At 58.3% G+C, this 21,088-nt stretch overlaps 3 protein-coding genes across 7 annotated transcripts; 1 reads left to right on the plus strand and 2 right to left on the minus strand.

The window, feature by feature from the left end:
* Positions 1-46: 46 nt before the first annotated feature.
* Positions 47-9,719, minus strand: BSCL2 (BSCL2 lipid droplet biogenesis associated, seipin). 3 transcript variants are annotated; one of them, XM_084633539.1, is made up of 11 exons: positions 9,611-9,719; positions 8,444-9,046; positions 7,942-8,023; positions 4,575-4,718; positions 3,959-4,093; positions 3,505-3,602; positions 3,114-3,255; positions 2,724-2,799; positions 2,466-2,552; positions 868-957; positions 47-342 (listed from the first exon to the last, which is right to left on the minus strand). In XM_084633539.1, the coding sequence occupies exons 2-11, from the start codon at positions 8,647-8,649 to the stop codon at positions 185-187; spliced, it is 1,218 nt and encodes a 405-aa protein (XP_084489665.1). In that variant the 5' UTR covers positions 8,650-9,046; positions 9,611-9,719; the 3' UTR covers positions 47-184. The 3 variants fall into 3 exon arrangements, with proteins under 3 accessions (XP_084489665.1, XP_084489666.1, XP_084489667.1); XM_084633540.1 differs by having other exon boundaries at positions 2,466-2,549; positions 9,611-9,718; XM_084633541.1 differs by lacking the exon at positions 7,942-8,023.
* A 1,325-nt stretch (positions 9,720-11,044) lies between these two features.
* GNG3 (G protein subunit gamma 3) lies at positions 11,045-13,792 on the plus strand. Its single transcript, XM_084634461.1, has 3 exons — positions 11,045-11,255; positions 12,690-12,795; positions 13,098-13,792. Exons 2-3 carry the CDS (start codon positions 12,697-12,699, stop codon positions 13,224-13,226), a joined length of 228 nt encoding a protein of 75 aa, XP_084490587.1. The 5' UTR covers positions 11,045-11,255; positions 12,690-12,696; the 3' UTR covers positions 13,227-13,792.
* A 598-nt stretch (positions 13,793-14,390) lies between these two features.
* LOC311523914 (adenylosuccinate synthetase isozyme 2-like) lies at positions 14,391-20,800 on the minus strand. 3 transcript variants are annotated; one of them, XM_084634459.1, is made up of 13 exons: positions 20,645-20,800; positions 20,205-20,307; positions 19,511-19,579; positions 19,119-19,169; positions 18,785-18,851; positions 18,359-18,466; positions 18,016-18,097; positions 17,552-17,678; positions 16,624-16,778; positions 16,271-16,395; positions 15,900-15,997; positions 15,377-15,526; positions 14,391-14,989 (listed from the first exon to the last, which is right to left on the minus strand). In XM_084634459.1, the coding sequence occupies exons 1-13, from the start codon at positions 20,783-20,785 to the stop codon at positions 14,937-14,939; spliced, it is 1,329 nt and encodes a 442-aa protein (XP_084490585.1). In that variant the 5' UTR covers positions 20,786-20,800; the 3' UTR covers positions 14,391-14,936. The 3 variants fall into 3 exon arrangements, with proteins under 3 accessions (XP_084490585.1, XP_084490584.1, XP_084490586.1); XM_084634458.1 differs by having other exon boundaries at positions 20,437-20,681; XM_084634460.1 differs by lacking the exon at positions 18,359-18,466 and having other exon boundaries at positions 20,437-20,682.
* Between the last annotated feature and the right edge of the window lie 288 nt (positions 20,801-21,088).

Consider the following 21,088-nt stretch of genomic DNA (forward strand, 5'->3'; position numbering starts at 1 on the left):
AACATCTGCACCTACCCCCACCCCACTCCCACACTAGCAGCCTGGGTCTGTTAGCAGGTGGTTTATTAAAATTACAGTAGTTCCAAGTGAGGGGCCAGGAGGCTGGAATGTAAACATGAGCTGGGAGCCCAGGGAACAAGGCTAGCATTTTTTGTTTTTGTTGGGTGGGGGAAGCATGGTGCCCTCAGGAGCTGGAGCAGATGTGTCTCTGACGGATCTCAGCCCCTGGGATGGGCTCAGCCCCCTCTCCCAGCTGTGGTAGTGTTAGGAGTGTCCCGCTAGGGGGTGGGTAGTTGGCATCTGTGAACAGGGAGGACTCATCCACTGACTCGAACTCAGTCTCTGCAGGAGAAGAGACAGTTAGAGATCCCAGAAGAGCAACAATATGGGGCGGGGCGGGGGGGCAGGGGCTCTCATAGGCTCCAGCAAGAGGAAGCTGCAGGGGTCCTGCAGACACATCCCTTCCTTCAGGGGCTGGACCCTCTGTCTACCCCCCAAGGGGCACACGGACAGCCCACAGGGGACAAAGCCCATCTCCCATAGAAGCTAGAGGCAAGGGGCAGGGGACAGCCCACTCCCCACTACAAAGCCGTTCCCAGCTGCACCCCTCACCCTCAGCCCTACTGCACAGTGGGGTTCTAGGTTCCTGCTTGGGAACAGAGGGTCTCTAGGTGCCCTGATGGATGCTGGAGCCTTGGACCACAGCTCGGTGGGTAAGGAGTGGAAGCTAATGGGTTGGGGCAGGGGCGGAGTGGAGTGGAAAGAGTCAGGACACCTGAGTTCTGTCCCCTGATCTGATGCACGGGGGTTGGGCTATGAGGAGCCTGGAGCCCCCAGGGGGAGAAGCTGGGGAACTGTGTTACCCACCTTCACTCAGATCCAGCTCCTTAGCCTGGGCTGATCCCCCTATAGGGCCAATGGTCTCCAGAACCTCGCCTGGTAGCTGTGGGGGGGAAGCTGCAGGGGAAGGGGAGAAGCACAGGTCAGAGGCAGGGCTAGGTCCTGGGGTCCTGCCCCCTTGCATAGCAATTAGGGCAAAGCACCAAGACAGGCCAGGTCATAGGGCCTTGTCCCCTCCTCCACTCCTAGCGTAGCCAACAGGCCACACTGGCCAAGGCTCCATTCTCTCCCTGGTGGGGTCATGGGAGCCCGCAGTAATGACTGGGCCTTCAACCATACCCTCATTGGAAAAGGAAATAAAACTGTCCCCCTAATTGGTAGCAGTAACTGGGCATGGGAAAGGGGCACCCGCAATAAGACTCAACGAGTCTCAGAGAGACCTACTGATGTGACTCAAGAGGAGCATGAAAATCATGCCAGAAATCAAAGTGCGAGAACAAGAATTAACCAATCCAAATTGGTGTGGCAGAAATTAAGGCTAATGGGTAAACAAAACGTAAGGGGATGGGTTGGGCCACCCCCCACTGCCTTTCGGGGTCCTCAGGAAGAGACTCTGGGGTGGGGTGGGGGGGAACGCGTGGAGACAGATGCTGGCTAAGAGATAGAAGAGCAGGAAGGAAGGAGCGAGCTTCACTATCATGGCTACCACCCACACTGTTCGCTGGGACCCCCAGATCCATTCTTGGGCTTTTGACCTCCTGATCCTGAGACATACCCTGACCAGACAGAGGGATCCAGATGTCACCACCTCAGCTGGCTTTGACTGAATCCCAACCCCCACCCCCTCACAGGTCCTTTTCCTTCCTTCTCTCGCATATCCCTCTCCTTTGGCCTTCTGGCTTAGTTGGCCAAGGCTGCACATTTTGCAACACTGCTGTAAGCCTGTGACCAGCTACAAGTACTGCCCCGAACAGCCCAACCCTGGTACGAGTTGCCCAGACGCGGGTCAGAACAGCCGACGGGCATGGGTGGCTGTGTCTGTGTTTGCCAGCAGTAGATGCAGGTGAGGAGCAGCAGAAGCAGAAGTTGCATTTGCTGTCCCTTTCTTTCCCCGCTGGTTTTTCTTCTAGGAAACAGGATTGCACTTTAAACAGCAACAACTGCGCCAGCCCATCTCAACTAATGTTCCCTCTGTTCCCAGAGGACAGTTACCGCCCTCTAACCCTGGTGTAAAGATTGAGGGGGGGTGGGGGGGGGTCTTTCAAAACCTCTCTCCAGTTGGAGAGGGAGAACAAGGGATGTTGTTACAATGCAAGCCTGACTTAACCCTTCACATTCCAAATCCTTTCCCTTGCTCTGTATGGTTAACAAAGGGTTTCCAGGGGACTGTAATGGTGTTTGGGGCTAAGCAGGCTGAGGGCTCTGTACTCCAGCCCCCAAGCCTTGGTTAATACTATTCAGTGGCGAGCAGCGATAGAGCCACATTAACACCTTCGCCTCTTTGGGTCCACCTAAATTAACAGAACAGCCCTGCCTCCCTGCCCAAGCCCCACTTCAGCAGGTAGGGAACAGCCCAGCCGCAGGATCCTCCCCCCCCGACCCAGCTGGAAGGGAATCGTCAGTACCTGTGCCCTGGGGAATCCTCTCCTGGTCACTCTCGCCCAGCCCCATGGCCTCAGGCTGCGGTGTTGTCAGCTCCTCTTGGTCATCTGCTTCAGGACAGAGAGCATCAGGGCAGGGGTTGAGGCCAAGACCGGACCTGGTCTGCGCCACCCCTCTCAGGTGAGAGTAGTAGGACCCCCCCGCCCCAGCCACAGACAAATGGGAACCCCCCCAACCCCACACAAAGGGAGAGCCCACTCTCCCCCCTAAACCTGCTTTACCTGGCCTGGGGGAAGCCATGCACCGTCGTGCCTCCTCCTGCCGCTGCTGCAGGCTGGCCCCATCCTGCATGTTCACCTGGGGGGGACGGGGGGGGAGAAGGGGACAGGAAAGTGGGGGGACCAGGCAACACAGTGTCTCCATTAATGCCACCCCCATCCCACCAGGGCCCCATACCCCCAACTGCATAGTGGGGCATAGCCTCCTGCTCCAACTCCCCCCAGGCACTATCCCCTTACCCTGCTGCACAGATACTTGCCCTCTTATTTGCATGGGATACATCTCCAGCTCCACAGCCTGCCCCCCCCCCAATTTCCTCACGCCCACTCTGCCCCCTGTTCAATGCCCTACCCCATCCCTCTGCTCCCCTAGCCACGGAGCCACCTTCTCACCTGTACCGAGATGGGCTCCCGGGGCCACACGCTGCCCCAGATCCATTGCAAGTAGCTGAAGAGGACGATGACGCTGAGGAAGGTGAAGTTACTGGCCACGCCCAGGATGGCCGAGGTCACTGGGAAATTATAGAGCAGGTACCTGGGGCAAGAGGGGGTGGAGCCTGAGCATTAGGAGGCTGCAGCCTGGATCCAGTCTTCCCCGTCCCAGACACGGGCCCCTCTCCTAACCCCCGGGCCCCCAAGCATCATTCATGGGGCAGATTATAGGGATCAGCTTTGTGGGGCTGCTGAATTGAGTGCACTACAGTCCCCTAGCACCAGGAACTGCCCCCAGCACTGGACAGTCCCATCCGTCCCCCCACCACCAGTGGCACCCCCCAATCCTCACCGCAGGCCCGTGAAGTGGGCATGGATCCGCAGCTGTGCCCCGTAGATCTGGATCCGCTTGGTCTGGATTTCTATCACGGCTCCAACAGTTGGGACATACTGGGGGTCGGGAAGGACAGTCAGGGTCAGAGCTGCAGGTGGGGCCATCACAAGATCCCCAACCCCAACAGCAGGGCATACACCTGCCTTATGCTCCAGTGCCCAACTCAGACAGCCAGGGCATGTGACCCTCCCGACCAAACCAGACAGAGCTGCAGTAACCCCCAGCCACCAAACTCAGACAGCCGAGAATACACTCCCCACCCCCTGCACTCATGCTCCCTGCACTCATGCACTCCTGGCAATCAGCTCCCACACTGGGGAGCAGAGGCTCTGGCCAGGCCAGGCCAGGCCAGGCCAGCCAGTCCAGGCCCAGCAATCCAGGCAGCTAATGCAGAAGAGGCCTCCTCCCTCACCGAGTCCTCCCGGTAGTCCGAGAACAGCTCCACCTCGACCATCTGCTTCTGCTCAGCAAAGCCCATGAAGAAGAGCCCAGCAAAGATCAGGGTATCCAGGGTCTGCAGCAGGCCTGAGCGGTAATGCAGCATGGTCTGGGGAGAGAAGAGCCAGTGTTGGCATTGAACCCAGCCCCCAGCATCTCCCACCAGCTCCCCGTGGCCGTTAGGGGCACTGCCAGCAGTGAGCTGCTTCTTGCCCAAGGATCTTCCAGGATTTCAGAGAGGAGTCCAGGGCTTCAGCCCCACTGCAGAGAGGAGAAGGGAACTGCCCAAGACTGCACAGGGGCAGTGGCAGAGCACAGAATAGAACCCCTGTGTTCTGGCTCCCAGCCCTCCCTGCCTAATCCTCGAGCCCCACTCCCTCCTAGAGCCAAGGATAGAACCCAGGAGTCCTGACTGCCAGCTCCCTTTGCCATACTACCCGAAGTGTCACTGTAGCCCCTGGCTAGGGGTGGAATAGCTGCCATGGGGAGCCCTACCTCAGCCTCCCTGGAGGCTCTACGCGAGGCAGCAAGGCCAGGATTGTAGGTGTGTGTGGCCCTGAAATGTTGGATTGGATGGGCAGCAGACTCACCGATCTGGCTGTGGAGGAGATGATGCGCCCACCCTTGGTGTAGCAGGACATCACCACCATAAACATGCCCAGCTCCTGGTTCACAGGCGACTCAGGCAGCTCCAGCTCCAGGGAGATGCGGTAAGGCTGCCCATACATCAGCACCTACAGGACAGCAGGAGGCATCAGAGAAAGGGGGTGCTGCTTGCCCCTCCCGAACCACCCTGAAGGCCCCACAGCTTCCCAGAGGCCACAGCTGAAGGGAAAGCACATCAAAGCTGGAACAGGGAGCCTGCTCCCCAACTCTCAGAGCCTCTTGCTGTGGGAAGAGTACATCAGATGGATTGGGAAGCCTGCCCCCAAACCGCTCCAGAGCCCCCGCTGCAGGGAGAGAGCATCAGAGATGGAGCGGGCAGCCTCTCCTCACAGCTTCCCAGAGCCCCCTGAGATGAACAGCGGGGACTATGAACTGTAGTCTGTAACTTATCATTTGAATCAGCTCCTGTACCAAATGACTGGAGGATAGCGAATGTGACACCAATTTTTAAAGAGGGCTCCAGAGGCGATCCCGGCAATTACAGGCCACCTGACTTCAGTACCAAGTGAACTAGTTGAAACTATAGTAAAGAACAAAATTGTCAGACACAGAGATGAACATAGTTTGTTGGGGGAACAGTCAACATGGTTTTTGTAAAGGGAAATCATGCCTCACCAATCTACTAGAATTCTTTGGGGGTGGGGTGTCAACAAGCATGTGGACAAGGGGGAATCCAGTGGATACAGTGTACTTAGTGTGACATTCTATACCTTGGGGGAGCATCCTGTAATCCCCATATTCCTCATTTATATATAATTATGATATTGCATACACAGCATGGCATGTAAGGTATCAGGGTAAAGGTTATGATCTGCTGAAAGTCACTGTTCTATCTAAGTATGTATATCATTAGTGCATATGAAGTTATGAGATTGCGTTGTATGGTTGTCAGTAAAACATGTTATAAGTTGGGGAATCAGCCAGATATTAGGTCCCCAGAGACAACAGCAAGGAAAGTATCCAATGCCCGGGCAGGTATCAAACAAAATCAACAGCCATTGTCCAGCAAGGGAGCTACAATGCAATGACTCACCTGCATAAGGTCAAACCAGGGGAATGGCTCAACCTTGCCTGGGGATTCAGCAGTGCCTAGCAGACGTGCTTGGAAAACACAAGTCCAGGCATATCATGGACTAAGGGTAACAGAACAGAACACAGTGGCCGCATGCTGGGCCTTTCTCCTGCCCCCACCTATGCTGCAAGCAACAAGGGCACTGGAAGTCTTCAGTCTAACAGAGGAGACTGGCCCAAAGTTTAAAGGAAAAACCTGTATACTATGAACTGCAATATCCAGTGGAATGAGAAAAACTGCTTTGTCTAGATGTTACCCAGTCTAATCCGGTTGAGAGTTTAGACTGCGTACTTACATTTTATTTTGGTAACTAACGCTGACTTTTTGCCTCTCACTTAAAATCTAAGTTGTTTTACTGTTTATCTTTATCAGTGAGTTTGCCTGAAGTGTTTGGTAGATCTGCTCAGGTTTGCAAAGGCTGGTGTGTATCCACTTTCCATTGATGAAGTGGTGAACCAAGTAATAAACCTGCACTGCTTATCTTGAACAGTGCAAGACGGTATATTCCTGAGGTGCAAGACTGGGAGCGGATTTGGCACTGGTGCCTTTCTCTGTGTGATTCATGAGTGGCTCTGGGAGCATTCATGCAATCTGGCTGCATGTGGGGCTCCACGTGCAGTTGTGCTGAGTGATAACAGAGCCTGGAGAGGTTTGCTGCTTGTCTCTAGCAAAGCATTGTGAGAGACAGCCCAGTCTGGAGAGTTAAGGGGGCACAGTGGTCCTACAGTCCCAAGCTGCACCCCAGAGATCCCATCACACTTTTCAGAAAGCTTTTGACAAGGTCCCTCTTAAGCAAAGTAAGCAGTCACGGGATAAGAGGGAAGGTGCTCTCATGGATCGGTAACTGGTTAAAAAATAGGAAACAACAGGTAGGAATAAACAGCCAGTTTTCAGAATGAAGAGGTAAACAGTGCTATCCCCCAGGGTCTGTACTCGGCCCAGTCTTATTCAACATATTCATAAGTGATCTGGAAAAAGAGGTAAACAGGGAGGTGGCAACATTTGCAGATGATACAAAACTACTCAAGACAGTTAAATCCCAGGAAGATTGTGAAGAGCTACAAAAGGATCCCTCAAAACTGGCTGACTGGGCCACAAAATGGCAGATGAAATTCAGTGTTACTAAACACAAAGTGATGCACGTTGGAAAACATAATCCCAACTATACATATAAAATTATGGGGTCTAAATTAGCTGTTACCACTCAAGAAAGAGATCTTGGAGTCAGTGTGGCTAGTTCTCTGAAAACATCCACTCAGTGTGCAGCGGCAGTCAAAAAAGCCAACAGAATGTTGGTAATCATTAAGAAAGGGATAGATAATAAGACAGAAAATAGCATATTGCCCAAGTCTATATAAATCCATGGCATGCCCATATCTTGAATACTGCGTGCAGATATGGTCGGTCACCCTCCATCTCAAAAGAGATATATTGGTATTGGAAAAGATTCAGAAAAGGGCAACAAAAGTTATTAGGGGTATGGAATGGTTGTTGTATGAGGAGAGATTAATAAGACTGGGACTTTTCAGCTTGGAAAAGAGATGGCTAAGGGGGGATATGATTGAGGTCTATAAAATCATGAATGGTGTGGAGAAAGTAAATAAGGAAGTGTTATTTACTCCTTCTCATAACACAAGAACTACGGGGCACCAAATGAAATGAATAAGCAACAGGCTTAAAACAAACAAAAGGAAGTATTTTTTTCTACGCAACACACAGTCAACCTGTGGAACTCTTTGCCAGAGGATGTTGTGAAGGCCAAGACTATAACAGGGTTCAAAAAAGAACTAGATAAGTTCATGGAGGATAGGTCCATCAATGGCTATTAGCCAGGATGGCCAGGGATGGTGTCCCTAGCATCTGTTTGCCAGAAGCTGGGAATGGGTGACAGGGGATGGAGCACTTGATGATTGCCTGTTCTGTTCATTCCCTCTGGGGCACCTGGCATTGGCCACTCTTGGAAGACAGGATACTGGGCTAGATGGACCTTTGGTCTGACCCAGTATGGCTGTTCTTATGTAACCATCCCAGAGCGCCCCCCCCGCCCCACTGCAGGGAGAGTGTATCAGAAATAGAGCAGGGAGCCTGCTCCCTAACCTCACCCCCAGCACTGCTGTCAGCTAGTCCCAGATAAAAGCATCAAACCCATTGGGTGCCCGGGGGCCAGAACCCCAGGGAGCTGACAGCCAGTGGTCTGTCTCATGCCCACTGGCACTTACCCTGTCCCGGCTGTTTTTGACCAGGGAGATGTTGGCAATGGGGAAGGAGCAGAGATCAGGGCCCGACGAGCCACAGTCTGTCCTGGGAGACAGAAGGCAGTGGGTCATGTTCAGTGGTCACCAGCTCCCCCAGACCGCTTCAGCCCCCCACCCCTTCCACTGCAGGAAGTCAGACCCTTACTCTTGGGAGCAGGCCCCAGCTCAGAGGCACCCACAGCCCCAGAAAGCATGTGTGGGCTGGGAGGGGCCCAGGAGATCTGACCCAGAGCAGTGCTCAGGCAGTGCACAGAATCCTACAACCACAGATTAGGAGGAACCGCAAGGGTCATCTTGTCTAACCCCCTGCCAAGATACAGCATTTGTTGGTTCTAACCCAACCAAGACAGATGGCCAGCCTCCTTCTGAAAACCACTAGTGAAGGAGCTTCCACAGCCTCCCTAAGTAATCTGTCCCCTCCTAGGAGGCAGGGGGGTCTGGCTCCTCCCAGGGGTGCCCCACTCACCTGAAGCTGTAGTGCACAGGGCTGACATAGCTGACGGTGGGCATGTAGGAGTAGTAGAAGCTGCCGTAGAGGAAGACCGCAACCCAGAGCAGCAGCAACAGCACGCAAAGCAGGATAGCTGTCTGCAGCACCGTGCGCCGCACCCGCAGGAGCAGCAGTGCGGCCACCTCCTGGGCCCATTGCAGGAAAGGCCCTGTACTACCCATCACGGCACAGGGGCCCTGGGTGGCCACGCACTGGCGTCGGGGGGGAGCTGAGCCCCCAGCTCCTGTATTGAGGAAGGGGGGAAATGGAGCAGCAGTGCCTGCTTGAGTGCTTGCAAAATGGCTCAGGCTGCTGGAGAGTCCTCTTGGCCCAGCTGGAAAGGGCCCAGGCTCAGGGGTTCCTTTACAGGGAAAAGGCACTGGCTTAGGGCAGGCTGGCTGGCCTGTCTGCGCCGCTTGGCCTTCCAGTAATTGTCTCTAGCCATGGAAGAGGGTACCACGGGAGTCACTGGCACCAGGACATGGTGAGCAGGGCCATGCCAACAGGCTTGGCGCAGGGCTGCCCTGGGATTGGTCACACGCTGGAGTTTTGCCACAGGGGCCAAAGACCAGAGCCAATCTGAGGAAGAAAGGACACAAAAAATTGGGTCAGAATGGAAACCACATGGGGGAGTCTAAACTAGGATTGCATGAGTGGGAGCTAGGACTCCTGGGTTCTGCGCCAGCCTAGGGGGAAAGGGATGTGTTAGGAGTCTGGATGCTTGGGCCTATTAGTAGCTTGGAAAGGGGGTGGGGAGCAGGACTAGATGTCTAGGTTCTAGTCTCAGGCAGACAGGAGGGCTTTGGAGTGGAGCTGGGAGTTTGGACTCCCGGTTCTACTTGTGAGAAATGCTATCCAAGAACTCGTGGGGGGGGGGTCTAGTGGTTAGAGCAGGTGGCATTTGCAGCCTGGACTCCCCAGCTCTGGGAGGGGCAGGGAGCTAAGAACCAGGACTCCTGGGTTCTATCCCAGCCCTGGGTGGGGGTCTAATGGTGGGGGGGGCGGAGCTAGGACTACTGGGTTCTACTCCGGCCCGATGCGGGGTGGGGCCCGGCGGTCAAGGCAGAAACCACGGACCCCCGAGTTCTAGGCCCGGGCGGGGTGCACCAGGAGCCGGTCCCAGGGTCTCGGCACGTCTCTCACCTCCCGGTCCAGGGTCGGCTACTCCTGCTCCGCCTCTTCCGGGAGTGAGTGAGAGCTGGCAAAGACTGCGCGGGACTGGACGGGGCGGGGCCGGGAAAAACTCCTCCCACTGCAGGCACCGTCCGTCACCTAATTAAAGACGCGCCTCTCTCTGTTTCCATGGTGACGCGATCCCCGAACGACCCCGAACGCTCCTTTCCCCCGTAGGCCAGCCCCGCCCCCCGAGACACCCCGCGGGTCCTTATCCCCACCGAGAGGCCCCTCCCACTCCAGGGACAGCCCCTCTCAGGGGGATCCCGCAGCCCAGTGTCCCTGTCCCCGTCCCCCCCGAGCAGCCCCCAGGGTCCTGTCCCTTCCAGCCCCGGAGAGACAGCAAGACCAGACCCACCCCAGACAGACCGCCCCCCCCCCGGGATGATGGGCTCCCAGATAAGACTCTGCCCCCCACCCTCGAGGGAGACCCCTCTCACGTCCATGCCATGTCCTCCACAGCAAGATCCCCCTGGCCCCCTTCTCCACCGAGTATATCTGCTCTTCTCCCCAGGGACCCCTCCAACTCTGGGGACCCCCCTCAGAGAGACCCCCTCCCCCTCCTCAAGGCCTCCCCCAGACAATGCTCTAGAGTAAGATGGAGCAGGGGAGAGGGCAGCAGGGCTTGTACTAAGAAGAAAAGGAGTACTTGTGGCACCTTAGAGGCTAACCAATTTATCTGAGCATGAGCTTTCGTGAGCTACAGCTCACTTCATCGGATGCAACTTGTATTGTACGGGCTTGTACTGGGGCCCAGCCACACAGAGCTGAGCCAGTCCTAGGTGCCTGCTTGCCACCCCAGGTACGTGGCAGGGGACTGGGAAGGCAGGACTCCCGGGTTCCGTTCCCAGCTCTGGGGGAATGGAGTTGTGTCTGTTGGTGAGAACCGGGGGACTGGAAGCCAGGACTCCTGGGTTCTATCCCTGGCTCTGACAGAGACTTGCTGGGTTGCTCCACGTATGTCTGGTCCCCTCTCTGTGCCTCAGTTTCCCTCTCCCTAGACTGGGGTTATCCTTAGGCTCTCAGGTGTGAAACCAGCCAGTCCCCAACAGGGCTGAACTCCGCTGCCTGTTCCCCACCCCCTCACACTCCAGGCACTGGCCCAGCCCCAGGCTCCCTGGAGAGGGTCTCAGAACCAGGCATAGTAGCAGCCCCCATGCCCGGTGTAGCCCCTGATGTCAGATTTCCAAATGAGTGTGGTGGGGAGACTTTATCCTCACTGCAGCTACCGCGGGCCTGTACCACCAGCAGCTGTGCAGGGGTGCCGGGAACCCAGTCCCTGCCTGGCCCCCTCCTGGGGCGCTCTTCCCCGCCAGCGCTCGCTCCCTTCCTCCTGCCCTGCCTGGGGCTGTGCACCAGGGGACTCTGGGGCCTGGGCAAGGAGCCAGAGCTCAGCCGGGCGCCGCTGGGCGTGCACTCCTCCCCCCAGAGCGGGCATGGTCCGCTCCCAGCATCGAGCGGCTCTGAGCATCTTCAAGGTACCACGGGCTCATTGAATTAGCTGCATCCCGGAGGAGGCACAGGGAGCGGAGCCGTCTGCAGGGCGCCCGGGGCACCTGGGCACACAGGGGAGCCCATCCCAGAGTCTCTCCAGATCTGGCAGCGACCGTCGAAGGTCAGTGCCCAGGGGTGCCCTGACTGGCCACTGGGGCGTACCTGGGTACCCAGAGGGGCAGCCAGCCTCGATGGGGGGTGGGGGGCAGGGGGCACCTGGTATCGTCTCTGTACCGTCAGGGCCCATGTGGGTCTGGATGGTCGATGGGGCCCCCGCCATGCCGTTGCCTCAGGAAACGGGGGCTGGGGACAGGGTTCTCTCCCATCTGCGCCCAAGGCATATTGCAGAGAGAGAGAGGGCAGGATCGAAAGAAAGCTGCATTTATGGGCTGGGGCAGATGCACTGGGGGGTGCAGCTGCAGAGTGGGCTGCTGGCGTTGTTAGAAGCAGAGCAAAGCAAGCAGCAGCCCCTTTGTCTGCACATAGGGCTGGGCTAGTCATCCTGCACCTGCGCCCAGCACTGTGCCATGGGGAAGCGGGTGCTGCTCCAGAGACAGTGAAGGGCTCGAGGATGCGGCTCAGATGGGTAAAAGGGGCTCAGCAAGGGGCAAAGGGGCTCAGAGATGGGCTAGAGCTGGGAGGGGCACTCAGCTCCTGCCTCTCAGCCTGGTGCTCAGGTCAGTCTGGGATTTGGGAGCCCGGGGTCTTAGGAGACAATTCTGTGGGGCAGCGCAGGGCCTATTGTGCCAGAGCCTGGGGATAGAAGGGGGGTGGCGGGCTCAGGGATGGTCCCCTCAGCTCCCCTCTCCCTGGGACTGAGCCCTGGGCAGACACAATCCCACCCTTCAGCCTGGGCAGGCAGCCGCCAGCGTTGAGTGACCATGGTGGCAGGACAGTCCATTCTGCATCTACTGCCTCCCCCAAACTCAAGAGGAACAGTTCATGTACTTAGAACAATGCCCCTAGCCATCCAGCACTCCTGGCCATCGGATGGTACCTTGCTACCCATAGGCAATGACCCCCCCACGCATGGGCAATGACCCCACCCCAATCTCTCCAGGGCAGGAGTAGCCATACTGGAGCAAATTGGAGCTTTTATTCTGGAGCAACCCCCTGCCACACCCTCCCCAAGGGGATTGAGCTCCAACTAGGGGTGCTGGGGCTTGTCAGGACATGCTCTAACCATGGGCCAGGTGGTCCTGGGCAACCAAGATTGGGGATACAGGTGCCCCAGGCAGCTGGGAGCTCTGAGTTATAGGGGAAGTACTTGACAGCCAGGGTCAGGGATATAAAGCCTGGACCAGGAGAGGGTGGGGCAGACAGGGGGAAGCTGGTAGGGAGGAGCTGAGGCCAGGCAGGATTGGAGCTCCCTCTAACCCACCGCCAGCTGGGGACGGCGCTGAGGGGCTAGGAGTGACCTAAAGAAGCTGAGGGCAGGTGCAGTTGTCCAGGGCATTGTGCCCACCCCATTGGTCAGGACGCTCCAGGATACAGGCTCCCAGGTGCCCCATGACCCTGGCCCGGGCTGAGCCCAACCTATCCTCTCCCTCTACAGGGTCCCCATGAAGGGCGAAACCCCCGTCAACAGTACCATGAGCATCGGGCAGGCCCGCAAGATGGTGGAGCAGCTCAAGATTGAGGCCAGCATGTGCCGGATAAAGGTGGGGACTGGGATGGTATCTTGACAGCTTCTGTGGCAGAAAAGGGCCCCACCCACCTCCAGAGCTGGAGTAGCGAGGAACTCCCCCCCCCCCCAGCCCGTCCTCCTGCCCCATTCCCTGCAGCATCCCCTGTGGGGAGAGGCCAGGGCTGGAGTAGTCGGGGACTCCTCCTCCACCCCCCACAGCCAGTGCCCCCTGTTAGGAGAGGCCAAGGCTGGAGTAGCTGGGAGCTCCCCGCTGCTCCCTACAGCATTTCCCGCTGGGCCCACCCTGCAGAGTTCTCACCCCTCCCCTCCCTGCAGGTATCCAAGGCAGCAGCTGACCTGATGACATACTGTGATGCCCACGCCTGTGAAGACCCACTCATCACCCCGGTGCCCACCTCCGAGAACCCGTTCCGTGAGAAGAAGTTCTTCTGTGCCCTGCTCTGAGCCCTACCTGCCCCCCCCCTCAGCTACAGCCACCATAACCCCCACTCCTAGCCTCTCCCCACACCCTGCCCGGGTGATCAGGCAGGACTTCCCAGGTAGGGCCTGACTCCCCCCAAAACCAGCTTTGGAGCTGGGTGTTTGGCTGGAACCACTCCCCCCACCCACCCAAACTTCCACAGACAGGGTACCTACCCTGAGCACAAGTCCCCAAAGCCCCTCCCCTTCAGGGGGAACCCACCCCACCCCTACCCCACACACCTCAAATCAGGAGGGGGTATCAAACCTTACCCTGGCAGGAGTCACACCAAGTCCTGCTCCCCTCTCCAGGCCTGGGGCAGCTGAAGCTGCAGGCCCATCCCCAGCAGTGTCACACTGGCCACAAATCACCCCATTTCCATTGGAGGGGGAGGGTGTCAGCTCCCAGCCTGCTGATCCTGGGTGCCAAAGGGGGAAAGAGGCCCATCCCCTACCCCCAGGGCTGGTAGGGCAGTGCCCAGATTGCAGGGCTCAGCCGCTCCAGACAATGTAAACTGAGACCTTGAGAATAAAGTAACAGGAGGCACAGAGCCTGGGGTGGCATGAGTGTTATTGCGGCACCAGGGGCAGTGCTGGAGGTATTGCTGGCACTAGGGGGCCTGGGTTGGGGAGATGGGGTGGGCATGGGCAGTGCCATCAGAAGAGCCTGGCTGGGGCTTGTTTGTGGGGTGGGCAGGGGGCACTTTTGGGACTAGGGGCCTAGCTTGAGCAATGAGTGGGGGCCAGGGGCAGCACCAGGAGCTTTGCTGACAGCTGGGACACTGCCCAATCTGTATGGGGAGTAGGCAGCCTCCAGCAATGGGGCCCAGTGGTGGGAGCGATGCCCAGGATATAGGCCCCAGAGCCAGTCACCATCCCAGCGGAGATTGGATCAGAGACCCCAGCAGGGAAGGGAGCAGCCCAGAAACCCCCTACTCCCCTGTCCAATTCCCAGCCTTTGGGGGAAGCTCAGTGGCTTCCTACAAACACAATAATCCACCCACCCCCAAAAACAGCACCTGGCACCCCTCCACTCCCCACCAGCCCATCCCAGTGCTGGGACATGCATGGCCCCCTCACCTGACAGTGTCAGACAGTGCCCACCCCCGTCCTATCGCACTCCCCCCTGACACAGCACTGGGCTCATGGTGAAAATAAATCATGGCTCTTTATAGCTATTTCTATACAGTGAAAAAGCAGCTGTGAGACTTCCCACAGTGGGGGGCAGAGCAGGGAGATACAGGCATGGCGGGAGAGGAGACAGGAGTTCCCAGTGGGGAAGGGCAGGGAGATCTTTGTCCCCATGGGGGGCAGGAGTGACAGGTGGAGCAGGAGCTGGATTTGGGCTGGGGCCCCGCTCGTGGAGTGAGCACAGCCCGCCTGGCACAGTCCTGGAGTGAGGGGGCGGGCAGCTGCATAGCCCAGCCTTCAGCAAGGGGGAGCAAAGTGTGGCAGGAGGCCTGTAAACCACAGGCCAGGGCTCCCCAGCATGGGCAGCACAGGGGGGATGGGGGACAATTCACTCTCTCCCAGGAGGGGTGGAGCCCCCCACAGCACAGGGGGGTGCATGGCAGAGTGAGAGGCATGTGTGGGGCTGCTCCCAGCCCCTTGGTCCCTGTGATCCTTTGCTGACGGTCCGTGTGTTGGGGGTGTCCTGGGGCAGAGCCCCTGCGACTGACGGCCAGCCAGGGAGGCTCAGAAAATCTTGATGATGGATTCGCGGAACTTCCCGACGCCAACCCACTTCACTGTGAGAGGAGAGATGGGGGTGAGAACTGGAAACTCCCAGCCCTGTGGGGCAGATCCCTCCCCCACACAGAGCAGATTCCCCTACCCCTCCCCACCACACAGATGCAAGGCTGATCTCCTCCACCCCCCAACAGAACAACTTCCTTCCCCACGTGACAACCTGGGTGGAGGAGGAGGCTTCAGAAACCTTGAAGGATTTGTGGAACTTCCCAACACTGACCCACTTCACTGTGGGAGGAGAGAGGCAGATCCCATGTCCCACGGCATCCCCTCTCCAGGGAACTGCACAGCATCCCGATGGGGGCACCCAGCATGCCCATCCCCAGGCCCTGATGCTGCGGCTGTGAGCCAGGCCAGCAGGCAGCTCAGTAGGGCTGTGGACGTACCTGGCACTCCGAGGTAGTGCTCGATGAAGTGGACATAGCTCTGGGCCTGCGGAGGCAAGTCGGCAAAGCTGCGGGCCTGCTCTGTGCTGCACTGCCAGCCTGGCAGCGTCTCATAGCCCACTGACACCTTGTTCAGCAGCTCCTGGTTTGCTGCGGGGAGCACAGAGGCTTACTGGCTGCTGCAGGGCCCAAGGGAGCCCCTATCCCCAGGGTGGTTCAGCCCCTACTACCCAAGGAGCCCCTATCCCCTGTCCCAGGAAGCCCCTTCCCCCACCTCATTCCCAGGGCAGTCCTGCCACCCCATCCCCCCCACTCCTCAGACAGCTCTGCTCCCTGCACTCCCTAAGAATGTCCCCACCCAGGGATGGCTCAGTCCCTCCCCCCTGGAGCCCTGCACCACTCCCCTACAGGAGCCTCTCCCACCCCCAAGCTCAGAGGATACAAGGCCTGCCCTCTCATTGTGGGGAAGGCAGAAGAAAGGGCAATACCTCCCCTTCATGGGGTAACCCAGCCACTGGCTCACCTGGGAAGTAGGCAATGGGTTTCCCCTCCAGCCGGTACTCCACGCCCACCTTAATCTCCGGGAAGGTGTCCAGGATATCCAGCTTGGTGAGCGCCAGGCTGCAGGGAGAGCAGGGGGCAGGTTATGCTGGGGTGGGGTGGGGAGGAGCGAGACCAGAGTGCGTGGGAGGCAGTGACTGATGGGGTGGGTGCATGAGGTGAGAACGGTTAGCGAGACTGTAGGAAGGGAGGGACAATGGGAGGGGAGGATTGGCGAGTGGGTGGGGAGTTAGTGAGGCTGTGGGTAATGGCGGAGGAGATGGCAGGGTGGGTGTGGAGAGGGTTACTGAGGCTGTGAGGTGGGTGCAGTGGGGGAGGGGATGTAGCCCTTACGCGCTGAATCCGTTGACCATGTGGGCGTATCTCACCAGCATCAGGTCCAGCCACCCGCAGCGGCGTTTGCGGCCTGTGGTGACGCCGAATTCTTGGCCCCGTAACTGCAGCAGTTCCCCAATCTCCTGTGGAGCCAAAGGGGAAGGGACAGGCAGTTACTCCTGAGACCCCAGAGGGCCAGGATCTTCCCTGCTCCCTGGGGGACGCAGGGGGGGGCCCAAAGGGTCCTCCCTGTCCCTTCAGGGGGAATCCTATGGAATCCCACTTCCCTCTCTCTGGGACTACCCATAAGCATCAGGGGACATGTCCCCTCACTCCGCAACTGGTCATTCAGACCCACTCTGCACACTCACGTTGTCCTGCTCAGTGGGGAAGGTTCCAACGCCCACCCGGGTGGTGTAGGCCTTCACCACCCCGTACACCTTCCCGATGTGGCAAGGTGGGACACCTAGGCCTGTGCAGACGCCCCCTACTGTGCAGTTTGAGGATGTCACGAACGGGTATGTCCCTGGGGAGAGAGGAGAGGCCAGAGTGAGCTAAGCAGGGGGTGGCAGCAAACACACCACTATCCTAGCCCACACACCACTATCCCAGCCCCAGACTCCAGTTGTGATGAGGACTCTTTCTTCCCAGCCTGCACTGCAGTAATCAGAACATGTTCTCTTTGGCTCCCACTGCTTTTGCTGTGCGGAGCCCCATGGAGCAGGGAGGAGTGCAAAATGTGGAAATTTTGGTACTATTTTTATTAACAATGTATGTGACTCAGTTTCCCTACTCACTTTGTGTTGCTCCCTGCTGGGGGTGAGGGTTAATTCCTCCTCTGAGGAGGGTGAGAAGGGATGGCTGGGTGCCACACAACCATATTGGTTCCAGCCCAGATAGCTTATCCAGAGCTAAGTGCAGTCAGCCCAGATGAATGGAGGGCCCTGCAGAGACCATGGAAACCTGAAGCAAAGCACAACAGCGAAAGCACCAGGGCTGGAGTTAGGGACAAAGGAGCAGGAATAGTGAGGAGAGAGGGCGATCTTGGCAGCCCCAGGCAAAGCACACGCAGGGTCAGACAGACACAGGCTCCAGGAAGCCACGGAGAAAGTACGGCAGTAGCTTCTGCCAATATTGGTTCGGATTTAAGCCCTGCTTTCATGGTTAACCCAAGACTTGGAGCCTTGAGGCTGCCCTGGGAAAAGCTAAGCTCAGGCCTGGCACTCCCTAGAGACTGCACAGAGGCGGGGGGGCCTCACCCACCATACACTGGGCATAAGGGCAGTGTGCCACACTTACCGAAGTCAATATCCAACAGGGCAGCATTGGCTCCTTCCACCAGGATCTTCTTGGGGGGCCCGTGCAGGGCCTGGTGCATGAAATAGACACCATCCTTCACCAGGGGCCGGATCCTTTCAGCATAGACCTGGGGAGAGATGCTGGGATCAGATGGGTGAGGTGCTACCACTCAGTCTCTGGGGCTACTCAAGGATACTGGGTGTTTTCGGTCAGGTGGTGGATCAGGGTGTATTTCCAGGGGAAGGGGAGGGCGGTTCCTGGGAGGCTGGTTCACACCCAGGTCGGGAACCCTGGAGGCAAGGAGGAATTCCTGGGTGGTTCTCAGGCAGGTAGGGGATCCCCAGAGGGGAAGGTGGTGTTTCTGAGGGGCAGGTTGGTTCTCAGCCAGGTGGGGGACGGGTTATTTCTGGGGCAGAGGGGAGGGTGGTTCACAGCTGGGGGGCATCACTGGGGCCCTCAACCACCTTCAGCTGTTGCAGCTCAGCCTCCGTGTCGATGGTGAGAGCCGGGTACGTGGCCTTGTACTGCTGGGCTAGCACCTTGAACCTGAGAGAGAGAGAGATAGGGACTAGTAAGCCCACAAGCGCACCCTTAAACGCCGCTGCACTGCCTGGGGTCACAGACACCCAAGCCCTGCACTGCCATGTGGGGTGTGATCTGTGAACAGATCCCCAGGGCAGGGGCAGGGCATCCTGGGAGGGCCCCAGGACTGGAGGGCATGAATGGATCCCCGGGGGCCCCTGGGCATCTTCCTGAAAGGATTGCTCCCCTCCTTTCCATTCCCCCTCCCCCCCCCCCGCAACTCACTTCCTGGAGAACTCATGGAAGTCGGCCAGGAGGTCACAGATGCGCAGGCTGGTGCGGGAAGCCTTGCAGGCATAGGCGGGGCCGATGCCCTTCCTAGTGGTGCCCAGGCTGCCAGGGAAGCAGAGTCAGAGCTGGGTTGTGGTGGGAGCTCCTCCTACCTGCCAGGCTGCAGCCAGACTGGATGCTCCCCACACTGGCCCAGGCTGCAGGGAAAGGAGCTGCCCTGTCACCAAGGGATGGGAATCCCACAGAAACAGCCTTCCCTCCTCCCAACCCCAGCCTAGCCACTGCCATTGGTGACCAAGGGGAACCCCTAAGGAAATGCCCTGCTCCAGGGGACCCAGCCACAATCCTCCCCAGGCCCAGACCCAGCTCCATCCCTCCTGCCCCTCCCAAATGGGGACCCAGCTGTTAACCCCCACTCACTTCTTGCCATCCTGCTGCTGCCGCTGCTGCTCCTGGATCCCATCCACAGCCTGGTGGAAATCGAATACTGTGGCGAGAGAGAGAATGGGAGATGAGGTGAGAGGAGGGACACCCCAAAGCCTCTGCTACCACTGCCCCCACCAGCCCCCTCCCCATCTGCTTACACAGCCCGCTCAACTCACCCCCCAACCCCCCACTTCCACTGTTCACCTGCCTGGTCATCCCCTCCCAATGGGCCCAGTGCCCCTGGGTCTTGATAGGAGACATTCCAAGGGTAGGAGGAGAGGTCCCAGAGGATGCAGACAGCGTCCCCTGCTGGCTGCTCTGGACTTACCAATGTGAGCTCTATCTGAGATCACCATGCGGGACTCCCAGCCCTCCAGACCTGCGGGGAAGGAAAACACATCACCGTGGGAATGTGAATCACCCTTAGGCCTCCCACTTTGGACCCCCGCAGCCTAGACTACTCTACATGCCAGGCCTGAGCCTCCCATCCCCATGCATGGGGCCGGCTGACAGCCCTGCTACAAAGCGTGGGAACTGGGATTTATTTATCGTGCCTTTATGTAACCAAGGAAAGAAAAGAACCCAGGAGTCCTGACTCCCACCCCCGTTCTAACTCACAAGACCCCACTGCCCTCCCAGAACCCAGGAGTCCTGCCCCCCACCCCCCAGACCCTCTCTCCGAGGGAGGGGGCAGCAGGGTGGCTGGGTTCGGTCACTCACCAGGCCCTTTCTCAAGGTTCTTCTCAGCTTCTTCAAAGAGTCCCGGCAGGTGGATGACCACTCCATTCCCTGGAAAGACACCCAGCAGAAGGGTCACAGGCTAGAGTGCAAGAGGCTGAGTGAGGGGCAAAGGGCCTAGTAGAGATGTGGAGTGCAGAGACAGCATTGCAGGTCAAGAGCCTGCCAACTATTGGAGGGGTGTTGGGGGTCAGGATGGGGATACAGGGGGTACTGGGATATGGGGTATATGCAAGTGGAGGATGTCACGCAGCGATGAGGAGGTGGCATGGCAGTTCAGGCCCCGCAGGACAATTGGGAAGATGGGGTGTAGGGAGGTCTTCCACAGATAAGGTTCAGGCCCCTGCTGGGTGCCAGGTGCGGAATATTGGGATACTGGGGTATATGGGGTGTAGAGACAGCTCTCACTGATAAAGGAGGTAACATGGTGGCTCAGAAGGCAGCTGAGCACTGCAGGTGGGGAGGCAGGAGGATACTGGAGTACATGGGGTGGTGTTGGGGGCAGGGATGCAGAAGGATATTGGGGTACACTGGAGTCACCCACTAAGGAAGGAGGTGGGGTGTCAAGGTGGGGCTGCAGGGGGATATTGGGGTGCACGGGGTCACTCACTGTGGAAGGAGATGGGGTGTCAAGGTGGGGCTGCAGGGGGATATTGGGGTGCACGGGGTCACTCACCGAGGAAGGAGGTGGCATGGCGGTTCAAGACCCCGCTGGGCAGCAGGTGAAAATTGTACTCGACCAGCCCCGCCACCACGGTGTGGCCCGCGTTGTTCCCCCCCTGCGGGGACAGGGCGGTCAGGAGGACGGGGCGTTGGGGTCTCAGGAGCTACCCCCACCCTAAGCCCGCCCCGATGGTGAGTCCCTTCCCGGGCTCCCCCGGCACCGCAGAGCAGCCCCCCGTTCTCACCTGGCACCTGCACACCAGGTCGGCATCCACGGCCAGCAGATCCACCACCTTCCCCTTCCCCTCGTCCCCCCACTGTGCCCCCAGCACCACGGTCACCCGGTTTCCCCGGTCCGGCTCCGCCGCCAGCCGGGGCCGCTTCCCCCCACTTCCATCCCCATTCTGTTGGCCCCGGCCCGACCGCGCGCCCTCTGCCCCAGCCATGCGCAACCTCTAGCCTGCCAAACACAGGGGAACGTGGCGGCGCCCAGGCCGGCTTCAGCGCCCAGAGCCAACATGGCGGCGCCCAGAGTCCTATCACTTCAGGGAACCAACATGACACGGCACGGAGGATGGGTGCGCACGCGCGCATGCATGTATGTATTCCTACCCTGCAAGCTGCACTTCAAGCATCTTCCATTCCAGCACTCAATATGGCAGCTCCTTGGGTAGCTTCCAATCCAGAATCCAAGGTGGCGACTCCTTAGGTAGCTTCTATTACACGATCTAAAATGGCGGCCGCTTGGGCAGCTTCCGTTCCAGTAACCAAGATGGCAGCATCCAGAACAGGTTCTGTCCCAGAAACTCAGATGGCAGCATCGCGTATCATCAATGCCTGGCCACGAATAACATGGTAGTCTTCAGCCAACTTCACTTCCACAGACTAAAATGGATC

This window comes from Lepidochelys olivacea (genome assembly GCF_965140295.1).
Source record: "Lepidochelys olivacea isolate rLepOli2 genome assembly, chromosome: 7".
NCBI classification, from domain to species: domain Eukaryota; kingdom Metazoa; phylum Chordata; order Testudines; family Cheloniidae; genus Lepidochelys; species Lepidochelys olivacea.

Coding starts and splice junctions, on each gene's coding strand:
- GNG3 (XM_084634461.1), top strand. CDS start 12,697: ATGAAGGGCGAAACCCCCGTCAACAGTACCATGAGCATCGGGCAGGCC. Junction 12,796..13,097: donor CCAGCATGTGCCGGATAAAG/GTGGGGACTGGG, acceptor CCCTCCCTGCAG/GTATCCAAGGCAGCAGCTGA.
- BSCL2 (XM_084633539.1), bottom strand. CDS start 8,649: ATGGGTAGTACAGGGCCTTTCCTGCAATGGGCCCAGGAGGTGGCCGCA. Junction 4,719..7,941: donor TCAAAAACAGCCGGGACAGG/GTAAGTGCCAGT, acceptor GCTGTCCTGTAG/GTGCTGATGTATGGGCAGCC. Junction 3,256..3,504: donor GCCCACTTCACGGGCCTGCG/GTGAGGATTGGG, acceptor CTCTTGCCCCAG/GTACCTGCTCTATAATTTCC.
- LOC311523914 (XM_084634458.1), bottom strand. CDS start 20,637: ATGGCTGGGGCAGAGGGCGCGCGGTCGGGCCGGGGCCAACAGAATGGG. Junction 16,779..17,551: donor CCTGTTGGATATTGACTTCG/GTAAGTGTGGCA, acceptor CTCTCTCCCCAG/GGACATACCCGTTCGTGACA. Junction 15,998..16,270: donor ATGGTCAACGGATTCAGCGC/GTAAGGGCTACA, acceptor CTCTCCCTGCAG/CCTGGCGCTCACCAAGCTGG.